General features: G+C 46.3%; 1 protein-coding gene across 15 annotated transcripts in view; it reads left to right on the top strand.

Moving 5' to 3' along the window:
• The window catches only part of RGS3 (regulator of G protein signaling 3), a 233983-nt gene extending 216890 nt beyond the window's left edge, over positions 1-17093 (top strand). For 13 of the 15 annotated variants that reach the window (XM_007474992.3, XM_007474993.3, XM_056812414.1 and 10 more), the window contains 4 exons: positions 12986-13087; positions 13507-13568; positions 14498-14664; positions 15849-17093. In XM_007474992.3, the coding sequence (XP_007475054.1) occupies positions 12986-13087; positions 13507-13568; positions 14498-14664; positions 15849-16034 (517 nt within the window). In that variant the 3' untranslated portion in view covers positions 16035-17093. Of the gene's footprint in view, positions 1-7849; positions 8796-10483; positions 12846-12985; positions 13088-13506; positions 13569-14497; positions 14665-15848 lie in introns of those variants that run through there. The other 2 variants (XM_007475005.3, XM_007475004.2) reach the window with 2 other exon arrangements.
• The last annotated feature ends 534 nt before the right edge of the window (positions 17094-17627 follow it).

The raw sequence follows: 17627 nt of genomic DNA, 5'->3' as shown, positions 1-17627 counted from the left end.
TAATATTATATAATTGTGGGATGAATTTATCCCTTCCCTCGTGACAATTTTATATATTGGTCCTTTATGTGTAACCAATTAGATTATCTTAAAGTTTAGGAGATTCAAAACACCAGGTTGGTGATGATACCAAAGGAGAGAAGTGTTCTATGCAAGAGTGTAAAGATGTCAAGATGTCAAGGACAGGCCTTGGCAACAGTTTGGGTATGGAGGGCAAGAGAGGGTGAAGAGCAGAGGATGACTCCTAGGTGCTAAGCCTGGCTAACTGGTAAGATGAAGGTATACTCAATTGTAAGAGCTAAGAATAGCTAACATTTACATATCACCTACTATGTGCCAGGCTCTGTGCTAAACACTTTAGAATTGTTATTATTTTTGAACCCTGACCTTCCATCTTAGATGGCTCCAAGACAGATGAGTGGTAAGGGCTAGGCAATGGGGGTCAAGTGAATAGACTCACCCAGGGTCACCCAGCTGGGAAGTGTCCGAGGCCAGATTGGAACCCAGGACCTCCCATCTCTGTGCGTAACTCTCAATCCACGGAGCCATCCAGCTGCCCCCCCTTTACAATTATTATTTTATTGAATCATCACAACAACCCTGGGAGATAAGTGTGCTCTTATTCTCATTTTACAGATGAGGAAACTGAGGTAAACAGGTGGTAAGTGTCAAGAATTTGATCTGAATTCAAATCTTCCTAGCTCCAGGCCTGGAACTCTATCCATTTCACCACCTGGCTGCCCCAGCAATAGAGAAAGCTAATGAATTCCGTTTGATTGGGACATGCTGAGTTGAAGATGTCCAATCGGCAGTTGGAGATGGGAGACTTGAGGGCAGCAGAGAGATTAGGGCTGGAAAAGGAGACGGGAGAATCATGAACTTAGAGCCGGTGATTGAATCCATGGGAGCTGAGGAGGTCACCCAAGTGAGAGAAGGGAGGGACAGGGCTGTCAGTCTACCTGTAGATGTCCTGAGATTTGCCGGCTTTCTTGCCCTTTTAGCCTTTCTTACATCCGGGACGCTGGTTGCTGGCCCATTATTTCTGTCTGATTCCTGTGCGTGTCTCCTTCCCGGGCAGAGGGGATAGCATGATTCTGTAATTCCCCGGGCTAACGGCCTCTTATCATTCAGACACTTCTTGAAATGGCATCTGTTCCAAAAAGCTTTCCCCATTTAACTTCGAGAACAGCGGAAATTCCCATGACGTACAACTCCCATGAGTCTTCGGTCCTCAAGGTATTAGATTTCATCCTTTGCTTATTGCATCGTGGAGATACTTATACCTTTAAAAATATCTTCATGTTAGGAGGATTAGCGGGTAAATTCTAGGACATTTGCTGGGCATTGAGGTGTACCGAGACAGCTCTGAACATGACGATGCCTCAGAATCTCGGTTTCTTCATTTGTGGAATGGGAGGGATTGAACCAGATCGTCTCCAAATCTCTCATTTCCAGAAGTCTGTGAAAGAGCCAAATAAAGCTTTGCATTGTGCAGAGTCGAGATTCCCTGATGTTTCACCCAGAGATTCTTAAAACATCAACTAGGAGGCGTTCTATCATGATGGAGAGAGCCCAGGGTGAGCAGGCTTGGGAGGCTTCTTCTTAGTCAGCCTGGCACTCCTCAGACCTGGGATGTGGTAGGAATCACTTCACTTGCCTGGGCCTCATTTTTCTTACCTTTAAAATCCGGAGATGGAACTAAACAATGTTTAAGGTCTCCTTTAGCTTGATTAGGCAGCCAGGTGGTGCACTAGGCCTGGAATCAGGAAGACCTGAGTTCAAATCTGAACTCAGACACTTATTGGCTATGAGACCCTGGGAAAGTCACTTCAACCTATTTGCCTCAATTTCCTCATTTGGAAAATGAGCTGGAAGGGGAAGTGACAAAACTGCTCGAATATCTTTGGCAAGAAAGCCCCCAAGGGAGCATCTGGGTGGCCCAGTGGATGGGGAACCAGGCCTAGCGATGGAAGGTCCTGGGTTCAAACCTGGCCTCAGACACTTCCTAGCTGTGTGACCCTGGGCAAGTCACTTAGCCTCTATTGCCTAACCTTTACTGCTCTTCTGCCTTAGAACCAAGACACAGTGTTGATTCTAAGATGGAAGGTGAGGGTTTAAAAGCAAAACAAAACCCTTCTTTTTTCATATCAACTCTTGGGCAGAAGAGCTAAAGGGATGCTGAGGAAGTTCCATTTCTGGCCGACAGTCTTTTTTCACCCCAACACATTTAATCTTTTGTCTGTCTCAGTTTCCTCAGCTATAAAATGGGGGTGCATTTTTAATGTTTTTTTTTTTTAATTTTTAAATATTTTCCCATGGTTCCATGATTCATGTTCTTTCCCTCCCCTTTTCCCTCTCCCCTCCCAGAGCTGACAAGCAGTTTCCCTGGGTTATACATGTATTATCACTTAATACCTTTTTCCATATTATTCATTTTGGTAATCTTTTAAAAACCAAAACCCCACATCCCATACCATATAAACAAATAATCGATCATCTGTTTTTCTTCTGTGTTTCTACTCCCACAGTTCTTCCTCTGGATGTGGATGGTGTTCTTTCTCCTAAGTCCCTCAGAATTGTCCTGGGTCCTTGCATCGCTGCTAGTTGCTCAATTGATTATATAAAATGGGAGTAATTCTAGCACGGACCTCTCAGGTGATTGTGAGGACCAAGTGAGATAATAACTGTAAATCACTTAGCACAGTGCCTGGTACAGACTAGGTTAAGCTTGAGATGTGCTTGTTTCCTCCTTTCCTTCCAAAACCTGTTCTTTGCTCAAGGCCCTCCATTCCGCTCTGTTCTACTAGTCCTCACTTTATTCACTTTGTGTTTTTGAGTGTGGCATAGTGCAGAAAGAGTTGGCCTCAGAGTCAGGAAGACCTGGTTCAAGTTGTACCTTGGGCACACATTGATTATGTGACTCTGGGCAAGTCACTAAACTTACCCAACTGTTCTCAGGGCTCTTTAAACTACCCCTTGAAATCCTTCCACAGACCCTGTTCTGTGGACCCCAGATTAAGGAGCCCATCCAGGGGGCAGCTGGGTAGCTCAGTGGATTGAGAGCCAGGCCTAGAGACGGGAGATCCTAGATTCAAATCTGGCCTCAGACACTTCCCAGCTGTGTGACCCTGGGCAAGTCACTTAACCCCCATTGCCTAGCCCTTACCTCTCTTCACAATACTACACAGTATTGATTCTAAGATGGAAGGTGAGGGTTTAAAAAAAAACTGCTCCCTAATTCAGTCTTAAAGAGCCCTGAGAACAGCTGGGTAAGTTTAGTGACTTGCCCAGGTCCATACATCATAAATAATTCTAGCTAGCATTGTAAGGTTTGCAAAACTCTTTATAAATGTTATCTCCTTGTATCCTCATTACACCCCTGGGAGGTAGGTGCTAACATTTCCATTTTATAGATGAGGAAACTCAGGCTAATCAATTGAGAGGTGGAGTTTGAACTTTGCTTTTTCATTTTTCTTTGCTGAATCATTTTGTTCTCTTGCTCACTCTAAGTATGACTGTTGCCTGGGCTTCTATCCTAGGCCCTTTTTTCTTTCTACTCATTCTCTTTTGGGGAGCTCATCTGCTTTCATTATTAATCTATCTGGTTCTAGTCTCTTCTTAGAATGCATGCAGTAATGTAGATTGGGAGTCAGAAGACCCAAGTTCAAATCCTGCCCCTGACTTTTCACCATCTGTGTCACTTGACCTTTTTTAGCCTCAGTTTCCTTACCTGTAAAAAGTAGTATTTACCTCATTGGGTTATTTATTATGAGACTCAAATGAGATAATACATGTAAAGTACATTGTAAGTTTTAAAGCACCATATATCAGTTATTATTATTTATTATTATAACTCTAATCCTGCATCACCAGCTTTCTGCTGATCTCCATCGAGATATTCCTATCAGTTCTTAAAATCAATATGTCTAAAATGAAATTCACTATTTTAATCCAGGATTTCCATATTTCTTCTACCAAAGGACATCACCATCTTCTTATATTCAGTTGATCAGTTAACATTTATTAAGCACCTGCTATGGACCAGGCACTGTGCTAAATGCTGGGGATACAAAAAGGCAAAAAAATGATTCCTGTCCTCAAGGAGCTTACAATTTAATAGGGAAGACCACATGCAAAGCAAACAGGATAAATGGGGGAGGGGAGAGAGAGAGAGAGAGAGAGAGAGAGAGAGAGAGAGAGAGAGAGAGAGAGAGAGAGAGAGAATGCACTGAAATTAAGGGGTCAGGGAAGGCTTCCTGTAGAAGATGAGATCATAGAGGGGACTTCCAGGAAACTAGGGAGGTTAGTAGTAGGAGAGGCAGGAGAGGGTTCCAGGCACAGGAGACGGTGAAAGAAAATTCCAGGAACCTAGATATGGACTGTCTTTGTTCATGGAACAGCCAGGATTCTGACATTACTCTTGACTCTTCTCTCTCCTGCACCTTCCACATCTGGCCAGTTTCCATTTCTGAGATACTACCTCTATACCCTTCTCTCTCTCTTTTTTTTTCAATCAGTAAATCTTTATTTTCACTTATTCCTACCCCAACTGAAAAGATACACCCTCCTCTTAAAATTCCTAGCCTAATGACTCCCTCCTCCACAGAGAGAGATGCCATAAGATGTAAAATGAAGCATGAATTTCCACACTTGGCACATTTATTTGCTACAAGTCAGGATTATACTGCTGGAAGGGGGCAAGGGAAGGAGGACTTATTGGAGAGTTAAAGTGATGTAAATAAAAGAGAATTAATAAAACATTAAAAAAAAAACTCTAAACTTCAAGGCTCAGCTTTGGTGCCATGTCCTATGGAAAATCTTTCCCAATGCCTCTTCATTGTTAAATAGTTTTCTCCTCATTATTTTTTATGCACTTATCTTTGTGAATGTTATTTCCTTCAGTAGAATGTAAGTTTTGTGGCGGGGAGAGTCCCTTTGTTTTTGTTTTGTCTCTTTCTCCTTGTACTGTGAAGCCCCATGATCAATGTAAGCACTTACTAAATGTTTACTCACTTCAGCTGGAGGCAGTGGTGTAGACTTTTGGTTCTGGAAGCTTAGGAGTAAAAAGAGGAAAGAGAGAGCTAAAAAGCCTGGCAGGTGAAGGGAACAGGCCTAGGGGCTGCAAATGACCTGGGTAGTTTTGTGGGCTAAAGGGAGAGACTCAGTAGGGAGAAAAATGAAAGATTCTTGGAAGAGAAGGGATGCTTGATGGAGGTTGGTCACTTGGAAGACAGGTGGAGAAATTAGAACAAAGAATCTTCCCCTCATATGAGACTAGATAGTAGGAAGAAAGAAAATGTGTAGGAATATGGAAGAGAAAAGCTGACAGAATCTGGGTTAGATAATCTTGGTTTTCTCAGATGAGGTGAGGAAGTGACTCTACTAATTCTATGGTATTCTTAAAGTTCCCAGGCTTAGCTTCAATGTAATTCTGGCCCTATTCCCAACCAGCAAAGAGACACAAGCTTGCTCCTAGTTTGTGAGCCACTGTGTCAGGGATTTGTGATACAATGTGAGCCTTCCTGGCTGAAGATAAGCCAAGAATATCAGCTTGGCAGAATGGAGCCATCTTTGGATTTGGAGTTATAGAAGCTGAGGTTCAAATTCTGATTCAGCTCCTTTGGCATCAGCAATCATTGATTAAGTGCTTTGTGCCAGGCACTGTGCTAAGTGCTAGAGATAAAAGAGAGAGAAAGACTGTCCCTGCCCTCAGGGGGATCACCTTCAAACAAGGAGTCAGCATGCACCCAGCTATATACGTACCAGGATGTACATAGATTAAATATGGTATATACTCTATGCATTAGATAATACTATATGTAACATAGAATAATCCAGTATAATGTAATAGAAATCTCAGAGAGAAAGCACTAGCAGTGGGGATGTGGAGAAGGGAAGGACAAGGGATTCAGGAGAAGCTTCTTTTTTAAACCCTTACCTTCCATCTTAGAGTCAATACTATGTATTGGTTCTAAGCAGAAGAGTGGTAAAGGCTCAGCAATGGGGATCAAGTGACTTGCCCAGGATCACACAGCTGGAAAGTATTTGAGTCCAGATTTGAACCCATCTCTAGGCCTGGCTCTCAATCCACTGAGATACCCAGCTGTCCCAGGAGAAACTTTTTGCAAAATCTGAAGTTTGAGTCTTGAGGGGGAATCCAGTAGGTTGGAAGTGAAGAGGGAGAGCAGGAGTATGCTGGGAAATATTTAACAACTGGCTATCTGAAAAGCATGACACACTTTTAAGCTCCATCTATATTATTAACATTTTCTCCATCTCAAGTCAGATTAGGCAATGAATACTATATCAAGGCCAAATTTGTATTGTTTCCCGATTTTCAAGATCTAAATGCTCTCACTGAAAATATGATGACTCTGTCTCCTTGAAGCTGGTTCCAGCAGCCCTCTGAAAGAGCATTACAGCCATCTGGAACAGAAAGGCATGGAGTAGAGAGACAGACTGCCCTGTTTGAGGAACAAGAAAACTAGCATTGTTGGATTGATCATACATGGAAGGGACTAAAGTGTATTCAGAAGCCTGGGAAGATAGGAAGGGATCATGTTGTGAAGGACTTTAAAAGCTGAACAGAGGTTTGTATATTTGATCTTGGAGGTAACAGGGAGCTGCTGAAGGTTATCAAGTGTGTGTGTCGGGGCAGGGCGTAGGTAAATATGACCAGAACTGGTCCTTTTCATGAGTCACTTTGGAAGCTGAGCAGAGGATAGGCTGGAGTTGGGGGGTCCCCAGTGGCAGGGAGATCTGCCAAAAGAGTCCAGTTGTGAGGTGATGAAGGTCTATATGTGGGTGTCAGTTGTGTGAGTAGGGAGGGGAACATGGGTATGGAAGAGATATTTGAAGGTAGAAATGATGTGGTGACAGGTTGGATATGTGGGGTTAGTGCAAGTGAGGGGTCAAAGATGTCACTGAGTAGGCTAACCTGGGGAACTAGCAAGATGGTTACTGATGATAATAATGGGAGAAAATTCAGGAGGGAAGAGAGTTTGGGGAAAAGATAATGAGTTGAATTTAAGATGTCTATAAGACATTCAGTTTGAGAAGTCCAATAGCTAGTTGTTGATGTGAGAGTAGTCTTAGGAGAGAGAGATCAGGGCTGGATAAATAGATCTGAGAATGATCTGCAGAGAGTGATAATTGAATCCATGTGAGACAGTATTTATAGAGGAGAAGAAGACCAAAGACAGAGCCATGGGGCCTGTGGTTATTAGTGGGCATGACACAAATGAAGATGGAGCATAAGAAACTGAAAAAGAGGGATTAAAGAGGAGGAGAACCAGGAGAGAGCAGGGTCATGAAATCCTAGAGAGGAAAAAGTATCTGAGAGGGGAGAGTATAATAGGGGAGGGATAGCATAATTAGATTGAGAAATATCCATTGAATTGGACAATTAAGAGGTTAGTAAATGATCCAGGACAATTCTGAGGGACTTATGAGAAAGAACGCTATCCACAATTCAGAGAAAGAACTGTGGGAGCAGAAACACAGAAGAAAAACAGCTGCTTAATCACATGGGTCGATGGGGATATGATTGGAAATGCAGACTCACCTTGGTGCAAATATCAATAATATGGAAATAGATCTTGATCAGTGACACATATAAAACCCAGTGGAACTGCACATCAGCTGGGGGTGGGTGGGAAGGGGAGGGAAAGAGTATGAATCTTGTAACCATGGAAAATGTTCTAAATTAATAAAATTTTCCAGACTTAAAAAACAAATAAATAGGAAAAAAGGGGGGATCATTAGTAACTTTGGAGAGGGGCAGGCTCAGTGGAATGACAAGGTGGGAAGCCAGGGTTCAGGGGAGAGGGAGGGAAGAGGAAGAGGCACTGATTGTAGAAAGCTTTCTCATAACTCGTGGCCTTAAGCAAATCACTTAACATCTCTGGTCCTCAGTTTTGTTACATGTAAAGTGAAAGAATTAGCAGAGATGATTCCAGGACCTCATCCAGCTCTAAACCTTATGACAGGAGGGAGCACTGTAATCACACTGTACAGTGGAGAGTTATGGACTGGAGTGCCAGATTTGAAACCCAGCTAAGCCCCTTCCTTGTATGAACTTGGGCTTTGTATGACTCAGTTTCCTCATCCATAAAGTGAGGGAATTAGAAGAAATGACCTCAAGGTCCATTTCTACTCTAGAGCTATGACCCATGATGCTGTTAGAGCTTTGTGTGAACTAGAAATGATGGAAAAATCGGTTATAATATCCTCAATATTGCCAGCAGGTGGAGCTGTAGGACCAAAGGCTCATCTCGGTTATTGTCTTAAGTGCCTTGACTCCCTTCTCTCCCCTTCCAATTCTGTCCCCCCACATAATGAGTTTTAATGTAGCTGTTAATTAACTGGAGCTTCGCAGTCATAATATTTGCAGAAAACACGCTGGACGTTCCCGCACTGAGGGGACCGTTATCAGATTTTCTCCTCCGTGTTCCTCTAACCTACTCTTGAAGATTAAATTATGGAAAAACTAGGCTAAAGTCTAGGGGGCTGGGTGACCCTGGAGTTGGTGTGTGGGAGAAGGCTGACCCTTAATGCCCCTGCCTTGCAGGCAGTTAGCAAGAGACCTTCCCAATCTGGCCCTAGGGAGCCTTGGGACCAAGTGCCCTCCCATTGGCTGGCTGCAGGGGCTTGGTTGCCGGCAGCCTCCTTGGACTATTTATTGTGCTGGGAGCCCATTGCCTTCAGCACAGCGCCTGGCCTCACTGCTTTCTACTGACTGCCTTCTCCCCAATGTACCACACCATGGTTGACTTTTCTGAAAGGTATCTGGAAAGGTAGGACCTTGATTTTTGATTTTACAGCTGTGAACTAAGCCAGATGTGGGAGGGACAAGAGAGGAAGAAACTGGGGTTTGGAGTGGTTTTCCTGAAGGGCGCCCCACAGAGAGGATTTCTAGGACTTTACCTTCTTAACCTAAGGTTGGGGAAAGCTTGGCAGCCTTTATTGGAGCCTGGATTGGGGGACTACACTATTTCCCTATACTTTTTTGCTAGAAGATGCCCCGGGTTCCAATCTCTTCCTGTTCTCTCCAGGTCCTCCTCCCTGGTTCCCCAGTTTTCTACAAAGATTGGGGGAGATTCTCCTAGCATGTACAGCCTGGAACGATTTGGATTTTCCAGGAGGGGAAAAAACATACAACTCGAATCCATATGATGTTTAACTATTTACGAATTGGGACAATGTCATAGATTTCCCTCCCCACTCCCCTTTTCTTTGGGGGGAAAAAACCTTGCTAAAACACCTCCCTTTATTTTTTGTAGAGATGGGGGCTCTGGTATGGACTTGTTTATTTAGTGTTTGGTTTTTCCAAACTGCTTTTTTTCCCTCCATTTTTCATTATATATGAGGGGGGTTACACTCTGAGGAAAACTATATTTAAAAACGAAGATAATATAAATATATATAAACTTTAAATTTAAAGTAAAAAAAACGAACAGCTCTGAAAATTCAGTGTCTTAAACCCCAAAAAAAGATTTTAATTACGTTAAAGAAAATGTGGATGTGTAAAATCTAGTGAGCACAAGGGGCTTAGAATTTCCTAGGTTACCCTCTTGCCACTACCATCGATATTTGTATGGGTTTTTTTTTTGTTTTGTTTTTTTTTAATTGGGAGGAGAACCATGGCATTTCTCAAAGACATGCATTGGCCAGATGTGGACTTGGAAAGAAGGCAGCTAGGTAGCCATGGTTGGCTATAGAGGCAACTTGATGTAGGGGGAAAGGATGGAGTTACCAGAGGAGCAAGCCAATGGAGAATATACATTGATTGTTCATGGGTTAGGGAGTTGATCTTTAATGTCATGTTTTTACATTAGAGAATAACTAACTGCTCCCCTTGTCTGACCTAATATCTGACCTGGGAATTCAAAGCCCTTTACCCCATTAATCCTTTCCTCTTAGAGCTAGAAAGTTCCTAGAGAGAACTCTGGAAGTAGAGGCCCAAGAAGAGAAAGTGATTTTACTGGACAAATTAATAGAAGACTAGGAAACAGAAGTCTCCCAGAGTCCCAGAGACTCCTACAAGCTCACTGTCCTTGCTCTAGACCCCTTCCAGGGATCCTAATACTTTCACTTAGTAGGAAAGCACAGGAAACCTGGCAAAGAGGAGATTGTATGGGCAATAGATTGAGTGCTGGGCCTCAAGATTCACCTTCCTGAGTTCAAGTATGACCTCAGGCATTTTACAGCTGTGTGATCCTGGACAATTAACTTAATCCTGTTTGCCTCAGTTTCCTTATCTGTCAATTGAGCTGGAGAAGGAAATGGCAAACCATTCCAGTATCTTTGCCAAGAAAATCCCAAATAGGGTTACAAAGCATCAGAAACAACTGAAAATGATGGAAAACATCAAAGAGGTGTGAAAGCAGTGGACCAGAGAGAGGGAGTCTTGTTTCCTATTAGAGGCAGGCACAGTGAGAGTATAAAACAGGCCTGCTGGGGGTGGGGTGGGGTCGATGGGCTGCTGTCTTTCTATTGACTTCCATTTAGTGCCACTATGACCTTAGGCACAATAGGCTTACTCCCTTTGGTTTTCAGTTACTTCATCTGGAAAATGAGTGGATTATATGAAGTGGCTTCTTAAGGTCTCTTTTCAGCTTTGGATCTATGATTTTATAAGCCCTCTTGCCTACTCTGCCCCACTCTCAACAAACAACCTAGAGGACTTGAGATTTTGCTGGCTGAATTCCCACTTTAGAAGCAAAAAGATCTAGCTCTGCCCTACTTGGGGGGTGAGAAGAATAAGAAAAGGAATGTCACCTGTCACCTATCTGAGGCAAAATGATGGGAGGGACACTGGCCAGGGCTAAGAGTCAAGAGACACTTAGTGCTAGCATCTCCTGGCTGCCCGAAGGCTTCTTGTGCTCCAGGGGGAAGGTCAGCAGGATATTCCCACTTCTATCTAGAAGCCCAGAACAACGGAGTCGAGTCTTAATTATCCAGGGGCTAGTGCTCCAGAGAATGAATTATTCCAGGCCCATTCCTGTTTTTCTTTGCTCCAAGACGAGCATAATTCTTGGTCAGTAGTCCTGAGGAGGGTAAGGGGTCAATTAATCATTTATTTCTCACTCTGGACCCCTCCCTAACAAAACCCCCTCATAACAAATGTGAATATCACTGCCTCTCTTACCTTCCACTTGAGGCTGATCAAGGGATAGGAGAAAGTAGCCAGCCAGAGTTGTCCAGTAACTGCTTATATTTTGAGTGGAGAAAGAGGAGAGATTTGGATTCACAACTGACAGGAGTTTGGGGAATTGTCAGTAGTATCTGGGTGTATATAATCTGTATGTGTGTGTGTGAGAGAGAGAGACGGTGTGATCTCCAAGTCCCATTAATTTTGATAGGAAAAATACTAGTAGGAAAAAGTATGATTTTAGGGATGTCAGTTTCTGGTGGGGGTTGGATTAGATGACTTCACTCTAACATTGTAATACTTTGCCCAGGGTTAAAGAAGCAAACTGGCTAGTTAGGGGTTTCTAGAATCTCCAGACCTGAATTCCCTCCTTGGGATGAAGTTCAATCCCTACCTCCTTTCTCCCATTGGAGCCCAGTGTCTGAAGATAAACGGCAGGAGAGATAGATGCTCACTCCCCTTCCTAAGGCACTGGCCCACTCCCTACCCTAATGAGTGTTTTCTACATTTTGATTAGAGCTTTTCTAGCCCATGTTATTTCCCTGGGTTGGCACTGCTTGGGCTCGGTTCCAAGTGCCAGGCTCCTTCAAAAGCATGCTTCTGTGGGCCAAGGCAGCTGGGGCACACCTCCAGCAGTGCCCAAAGTCTAGTTTTCTGCTTTGAGCCAATATGGCTTGGTTGCCTTGTTTGTTAATTTTGCACCTTTGTGCATGGGCATGGCTGGATCCTGGGATTCTTCCAGTCCTGCTGATTGAAACCAGAGCCCAGAGGGACCAGAGTTGTCAGACAGATGCCTATATCCAGCACCCATCTCTTGGCACTGCCTGAGTTTGGCCAATCCCCTAATCCTGAGTGCCAAGATTTGGGGAAGGGAGTGAGGTCTGGGGGGAGTAGGATTAATGAGGATGGGCTATTTTAACCCCTTCCCTGCCAGCTAGTTTTACACTGCTCTCCTCCCTGAAGGGCCCCCCAGCCTTGAAATCTGTCATCCTTTTTCCCAAATGACATTCTGGGGGGAAAGTGCTAAAAATGAGCCTGTTCTAAAAATAACCATTACTGCCATCCTGGCAGGACGTGTTGATGCCCATCCCTGGTATTTGCTGACTTATTTTCTTTCTCCCTTCCCTTGCTGTCATGGCAACTGAGGAGGCCTGGTCACAAATAGCTCAGAGCAGCTTCCTGCCTCAGCCCCATGGAGGGGTTGGAGTGTGGGGGCCGGGCCTCAGTGGATGCCGGCCAGCCCAGTTGAAGACACATGCCTCTTTCACTAGCTGTTAGGCTTGGCTTGTATTTTTTCTGTTCATTTGCTTTCCCAGCCCCTCCTACTTCCTGACTCCTCCTGTCTGAATACCAGCTTCAGCCTCTGCTCAGAGCCCAGACATAGAATTCCTGCTTCTCTGAGTGGACACTGGCCCAGGCTGGTTCCTGCTTGGTTCCCCGGGCTAAGTTTTCTGTGGGGGGCATTCCTGGTCTGTCCAGGCCTGGGGGCAGGGTGGTGGAAGGAGCCTTGGGTGGGGGAGTTTGCTCCTTCTCCACCGAAGTGTCCGTCCAGATTGGCCCAACTTGATTCCAGATCCATGCCCTTCTTCCGAGACCTGTCCAAGCCAGGGCCTCTTGAGTTCCACTCGGAGATGCTCCTGAGCATGTACCAAACCCGGAATGGGAACCTTCAGCGTAGACACACAATGAAAGAGTACGTACGTACGGCTGAACCTACCTGCCGGGCACCAAGACACTTTTGGACGGCGGGTCCTGGCCCTCACTTCTGCCCGTAGCTGCTTGCTTTTGTCTTTTTTCTCGAGGCTAAAGACTTCTGTCTCTTTTCTCTCTCAGGGCCAAAGATATGAAGAACAGACTGGGGATTTTCCGGAGAAGAAATGACTCTCCCGGGGGCAACGGGGCTGGCAAGACGGACAAAGGGATGAAATCCCTGAAGTGAGTTCTTCCCTGGATCCTCCCCTGCTTCCTCTTCTCTTCCCCATCTCCTGCCTCAGGACCCTTACCATCATATTGGACCCGAGCTCCTTTTGGATGATCCCTCCCCCAAATAGTGAGGACGAAGACCGGAAAAAGGCACCTTTGCCAGCTATAGCCAGCTGTTTCCCCCGCAGTCCAGGGATCTAGGCTCTATTGTTTCCTATGGCCCCTTCACCCTGTGGTAGGAGAGCAGTCGGAAGACTTGGCTGGTTAACTTTGAGCGTCTACTGAGAAGGCTCAGCCCCAGGCAAGGGGCACAGCTCCCATCACGCTGATGTTCCTGGATGGGCGCAGCTGCTGCTGTGGCTTATTAGCCAGCAGAGGCAGCTTGTAGCATTCGCCTTGGCTCACGTCATCTCTCTCCTGTTTGTTGGCAGGCCCACCTCTGAGGAGGCACTCAAATGGGGGGAGTCTCTGGAGAAACTACTGTTGCACAAATGTAAGTGTGTGTATCATCAGGTCCCCCCAGCCCCCTCTCCTACCTCCTTTCCTGTCTTTGTTGGCCACGGATCCTGGGCTACATTCTTCCCTTTAGAGTTTATGAGAGAGGGATTCTGTTTTCTGGGCAGACCCAGGCCCAGGCTTGCTCTTCTCTCAGCATAGAAGCTAGATGCCCCACGGGAATGTCTGGAATGTTTACCCCCCTAACTCCTAGTCACTTTCTAGCCCTTATCCTCCTCCTCCAAGGGGTCCTCCCTCTCAGTCCTTCCTTGGGTACCAGGAGGAAGCTGCAGAAATATTTCACGTGGAAGGGCCATGATGAATATCAGACCCCAACACACCCTCCTGTTCCAAAGGGGACTGAGATTTATCTGCTTCTCTGAGGTCCTGACAGAGAGAGGCTTGGGGGTGGGGTGGGGGGAAGAAATCTTTTTCACTGTACCTTTGTACCCACATCAGCCAGGCATTGAGCCAGGATGAGTTCCTCCCACAGCCAGCAAGAGGCAGATAAGAGAGGGCAGCATTGAGGACAGGGACTATTTTTGTCTTTGAATAGCCAATATTTGGAATAGTGCCTTGTATAGTAGGTTTAATAGACTAAATAAATGTTTCTTGGACTGAATTGAGTCTTATAGTTCTATAGTTCAGTGTCAAAGAACTGGAAAGGATCTTGAAGAGCATCTCATCCAACTCCTTCATTTGATTGAAAAGTTTATTAGGGTGAATTCACTTGTCCATGGTCATGCAATGAGGTGGTAGCAGAGATGGCCTTGAAACACAAGTGTCCTAACCCCTAGCCCTGTGAGCTTCCGGAGCAGGCCCTGTGTGAAACCCGTGGGGATGCTGGGGGGGTGTTCCAGCCCCCTCCTCCTGGGCGTGTGCCGGCCCGAGAGGGATCCAGGTAACCCGGGATCTGTCTTCTGACAGACGGACTCGCAGTGTTCCGTGCCTTCCTCCGGACAGAGTTCAGCGAAGAGAATCTGGAATTTTGGCTGGCATGTGAGGACTTCAAGAAAGTCAAGTCCCAATCTAAGATGGCATCCAAGGCGAAGAAGATCTTTGCAGAGTATATTGCCATCCAGGCGTGTAAAGAGGTAACTCACCCCTTTATGTTCCCTAGCTGGTGTCACTAAGTAGTTACGTGAAAACAACAGGAGGCAAAAGGACGGCTATCAGAACAATATCATGAATGGAAGCCGATCAGCCCATTTCATGCTTGGGATCTCACAACTGCAAGGCAGGATTGGATTCTTCTTGTAGAAGGTGCTTGTCGGGGCAGAGCCACATAGGAGTGGGCCTGGCTTCATTCTGGGACTTTCATTTGCTGTGTTTCCCCAGCACCTGGCACACTCACTGTAGGCTCTTAATCATGCCCTTCCTATGGGATTGAACCTTCCAGGACTCGGATCATGTTCTTGGAGCCTCTGATGCCGTTAGCTCCTTCTTAAAGACCCCTCTCTTCACTGTACTGGTTAAGGACGAGGGGAGGGATCAGCAAGGAGGTTCAGTGGGTTGAGAACCAGGCCTAGACAGATAGGATTCAGATACTTAAAAACATTTTTTTTGTTAATTAAAAAGAAATTCCTTATTTTTGTAATAAGAGTATAACTTTTTAAAAATCCTTACCTTCTGTCTTAGAATTAATACTGTAAGGTAAGGTAAGGGCTAGGCAATGGAGGTTAAGTGACTTGCCCAGGGTCACACCGATAGGAAGTGTCTGAGGCCACATTTGAACCTAGGACCTCCTGTCTCTGGGCCCAGCTCTCAATCCACTGAGCCACCTAGTTTCCCCCTAGAGTAATCTTTTAAAACCAAAACTAAATGATATACCCATATTAACAAGTGATCAATATGTTTTCTTCTGTATTTCTAGTCCCATAGTTCAGATACTTTTTAGCTGTGTGACCCTGGGCAAGTCACTTAACCCAAATTGTCTAGCCACTCTTTTGCCTTGGAGCCATACTTAGTATCAATTCTAAGACAGAAAGTGAGAGAGATTGAGTTACTGCCTCCTAACAGATGGGAGACTAGATGTGACATGGCTGGAGGACATCCTTATTTATGGGTTAGCACCAGAGGGCTTGGAAGAGGATTAAACAAGTCATTCTGGGGGTGATTATGCCCATTCACCCAGGTGCAGATAGGAGGTGCCAGAGATGATTCTAGGCTGGGCTTGGCCAACACTGCAGTGTGCCAGGCCAGGCCGCCTGCCCTGATGCCGGTCTTCCTGCCACTTTCCAGGCCTGGAGCTTGACCTTGCATCTGCTTCTCCTCCCAGGTGAACCTGGACTCCTACACACGGGAGCACACCAAGGAAAACCTGCAGAATGTCACCAGGGCCTGCTTTGACCTGGCCCAGAAGCGCATCTACGGGCTCATGGAGAAGGACTCCTATCCGCGATTCCTCCGATCAGAGCTCTACTTAGACCTCATTAACCAGAAGAAGCCGAGCTCTCCGTTGTAGGGGGCTTCCCCCTCCCCTCCCCTGGGGCAGCCCGGGGAGAGACGAATGTTTACACTCAGCTGGCCCAGCAGGGGACCTGCCCTCTCCCTCCCCACCCTCCTGAGGTTGGCCGAGAGAATGGGCCATTCTGTTGCCTGGGACTCCTCCAAGCCATATCTCTGTTGGACTGGCTCGTGGACATACGACAAGCCTGAGGCCTGGCCTCTGAGAGTCCCTGGGGACTTGTGAAGCCAGTGGGCTGGCGCCATGTGCATTGGCACCCCGCCCCACCCCAGTGCCGCTCTCCGGTACGACGATGCTGCCCCCGGGATTGGGCCTGTGAGTGTGGCACGTGTGAAGGGCTTTGGTACAGGCTGAGAGGTTCTTCTTGTCCAGGCAGGTGTGAAGCTGGGGGGACAGGGGACCAACCAGTACAGGAACCTTACCTCTACTTTCTGAGCTCCACCAGGCGTGGGCGAGCCCCTGGAAGAACCGGGGAGCACAAAGGGGAGGGGTGTGCCCCAGCAGGTGCTCAGGTGACATCCTGTAGGTTTTGGCCTCCAGGGGCCATCTCTTGGGGCCCTGGTGCTCAGTGCCCTGATATCCCCCCACCTTGGGCCCTGGCCTCAGGATTTTATTTATTTCAACACTGTAGCCGAATGCTTGATGCATTGTTCTGTAATAGGAAATCCTTGCCTCTTTATTTTCTTAATTTACAAGTGCAATATTTTAAATAAGTTTCGTGGGAAGCTACAGAGCAGAATGACCGTTCTATTTTAAGAAGGTGTACACACTTTTATAAGTTGGGGAGGGAGGGAGGGTTGGTTTTAGCCCAGGGACCCCGGCAGCAGGCAGCTGGGGTCCCTGGATGTACATATCGTTTGTTTGTTGAAAATCTCAAGTTCAGTGATATGAACAAAGAGCCGTGCAAGCCTGACTCTCGGGCCAGAGGGACAGTAACTCCGAAAGGGGCCACCGGGCTCTGGACAGCACATTCGGTCCCTTCGAGCTAGTTCTGTGGCTCCCAAGCCATCCGCGCAGCCAGGTGATGGAATGAATAAAAGGTCTGTGTGACTTCTATTACTGGTCGCTCTCTTTTTTTCTCTAGCTGGTCACCTATGGGGATTATTAACCCTTTCGTTTTCTTGAGGATCCTTCAGAAAGCTGGAAGGGACCTGAGGCACTACCCCATGAGGAAACTGAGGCCCCGAGAGGGAAAGAAAAGGAGTGACTTGCATAAGGTCCTACAACAAGTGAGGGACGGAACGGAGGTCTGGGCATGGTGGGAGACTAAGAAGGCTGGACCCAGACGCTGGTTCAGAATACCAACCCCAGTCCCACTTCTCACTGCAAGCCTCCTGTGCGTGTCTTTAGCCACAGCCCTGAATATCTTCGACAGAGTGAAAGGCTTGGCCTATGACGTGTGGCCCTGAAAGTCCTCCCAGGTCCAACCCTGTAAAGCCAGGATCTCCTGGTTCAGTGTGGGATGGGACACAGCTCTCCAGGAAGCTGGGCCTCAGGCGTCCTAGACAGGCCCTTCCCTCTAGGGAGCAGCCTCTTGTCCAGGCCCTGTGGATGGGACCACCCAGGGCAGGAGGCCCTCCTCATCCTTGT

The sequence above is a fragment of the Monodelphis domestica genome, chromosome 1, assembly GCF_027887165.1.
Source record: "Monodelphis domestica isolate mMonDom1 chromosome 1, mMonDom1.pri, whole genome shotgun sequence".
Classification (NCBI taxonomy): Eukaryota; Metazoa; Chordata; class Mammalia; order Didelphimorphia; family Didelphidae; genus Monodelphis; species Monodelphis domestica.
Note: the sequence above shows the minus strand (reverse complement) of the source record. Positions and strands in the feature narration are given on the sequence as shown.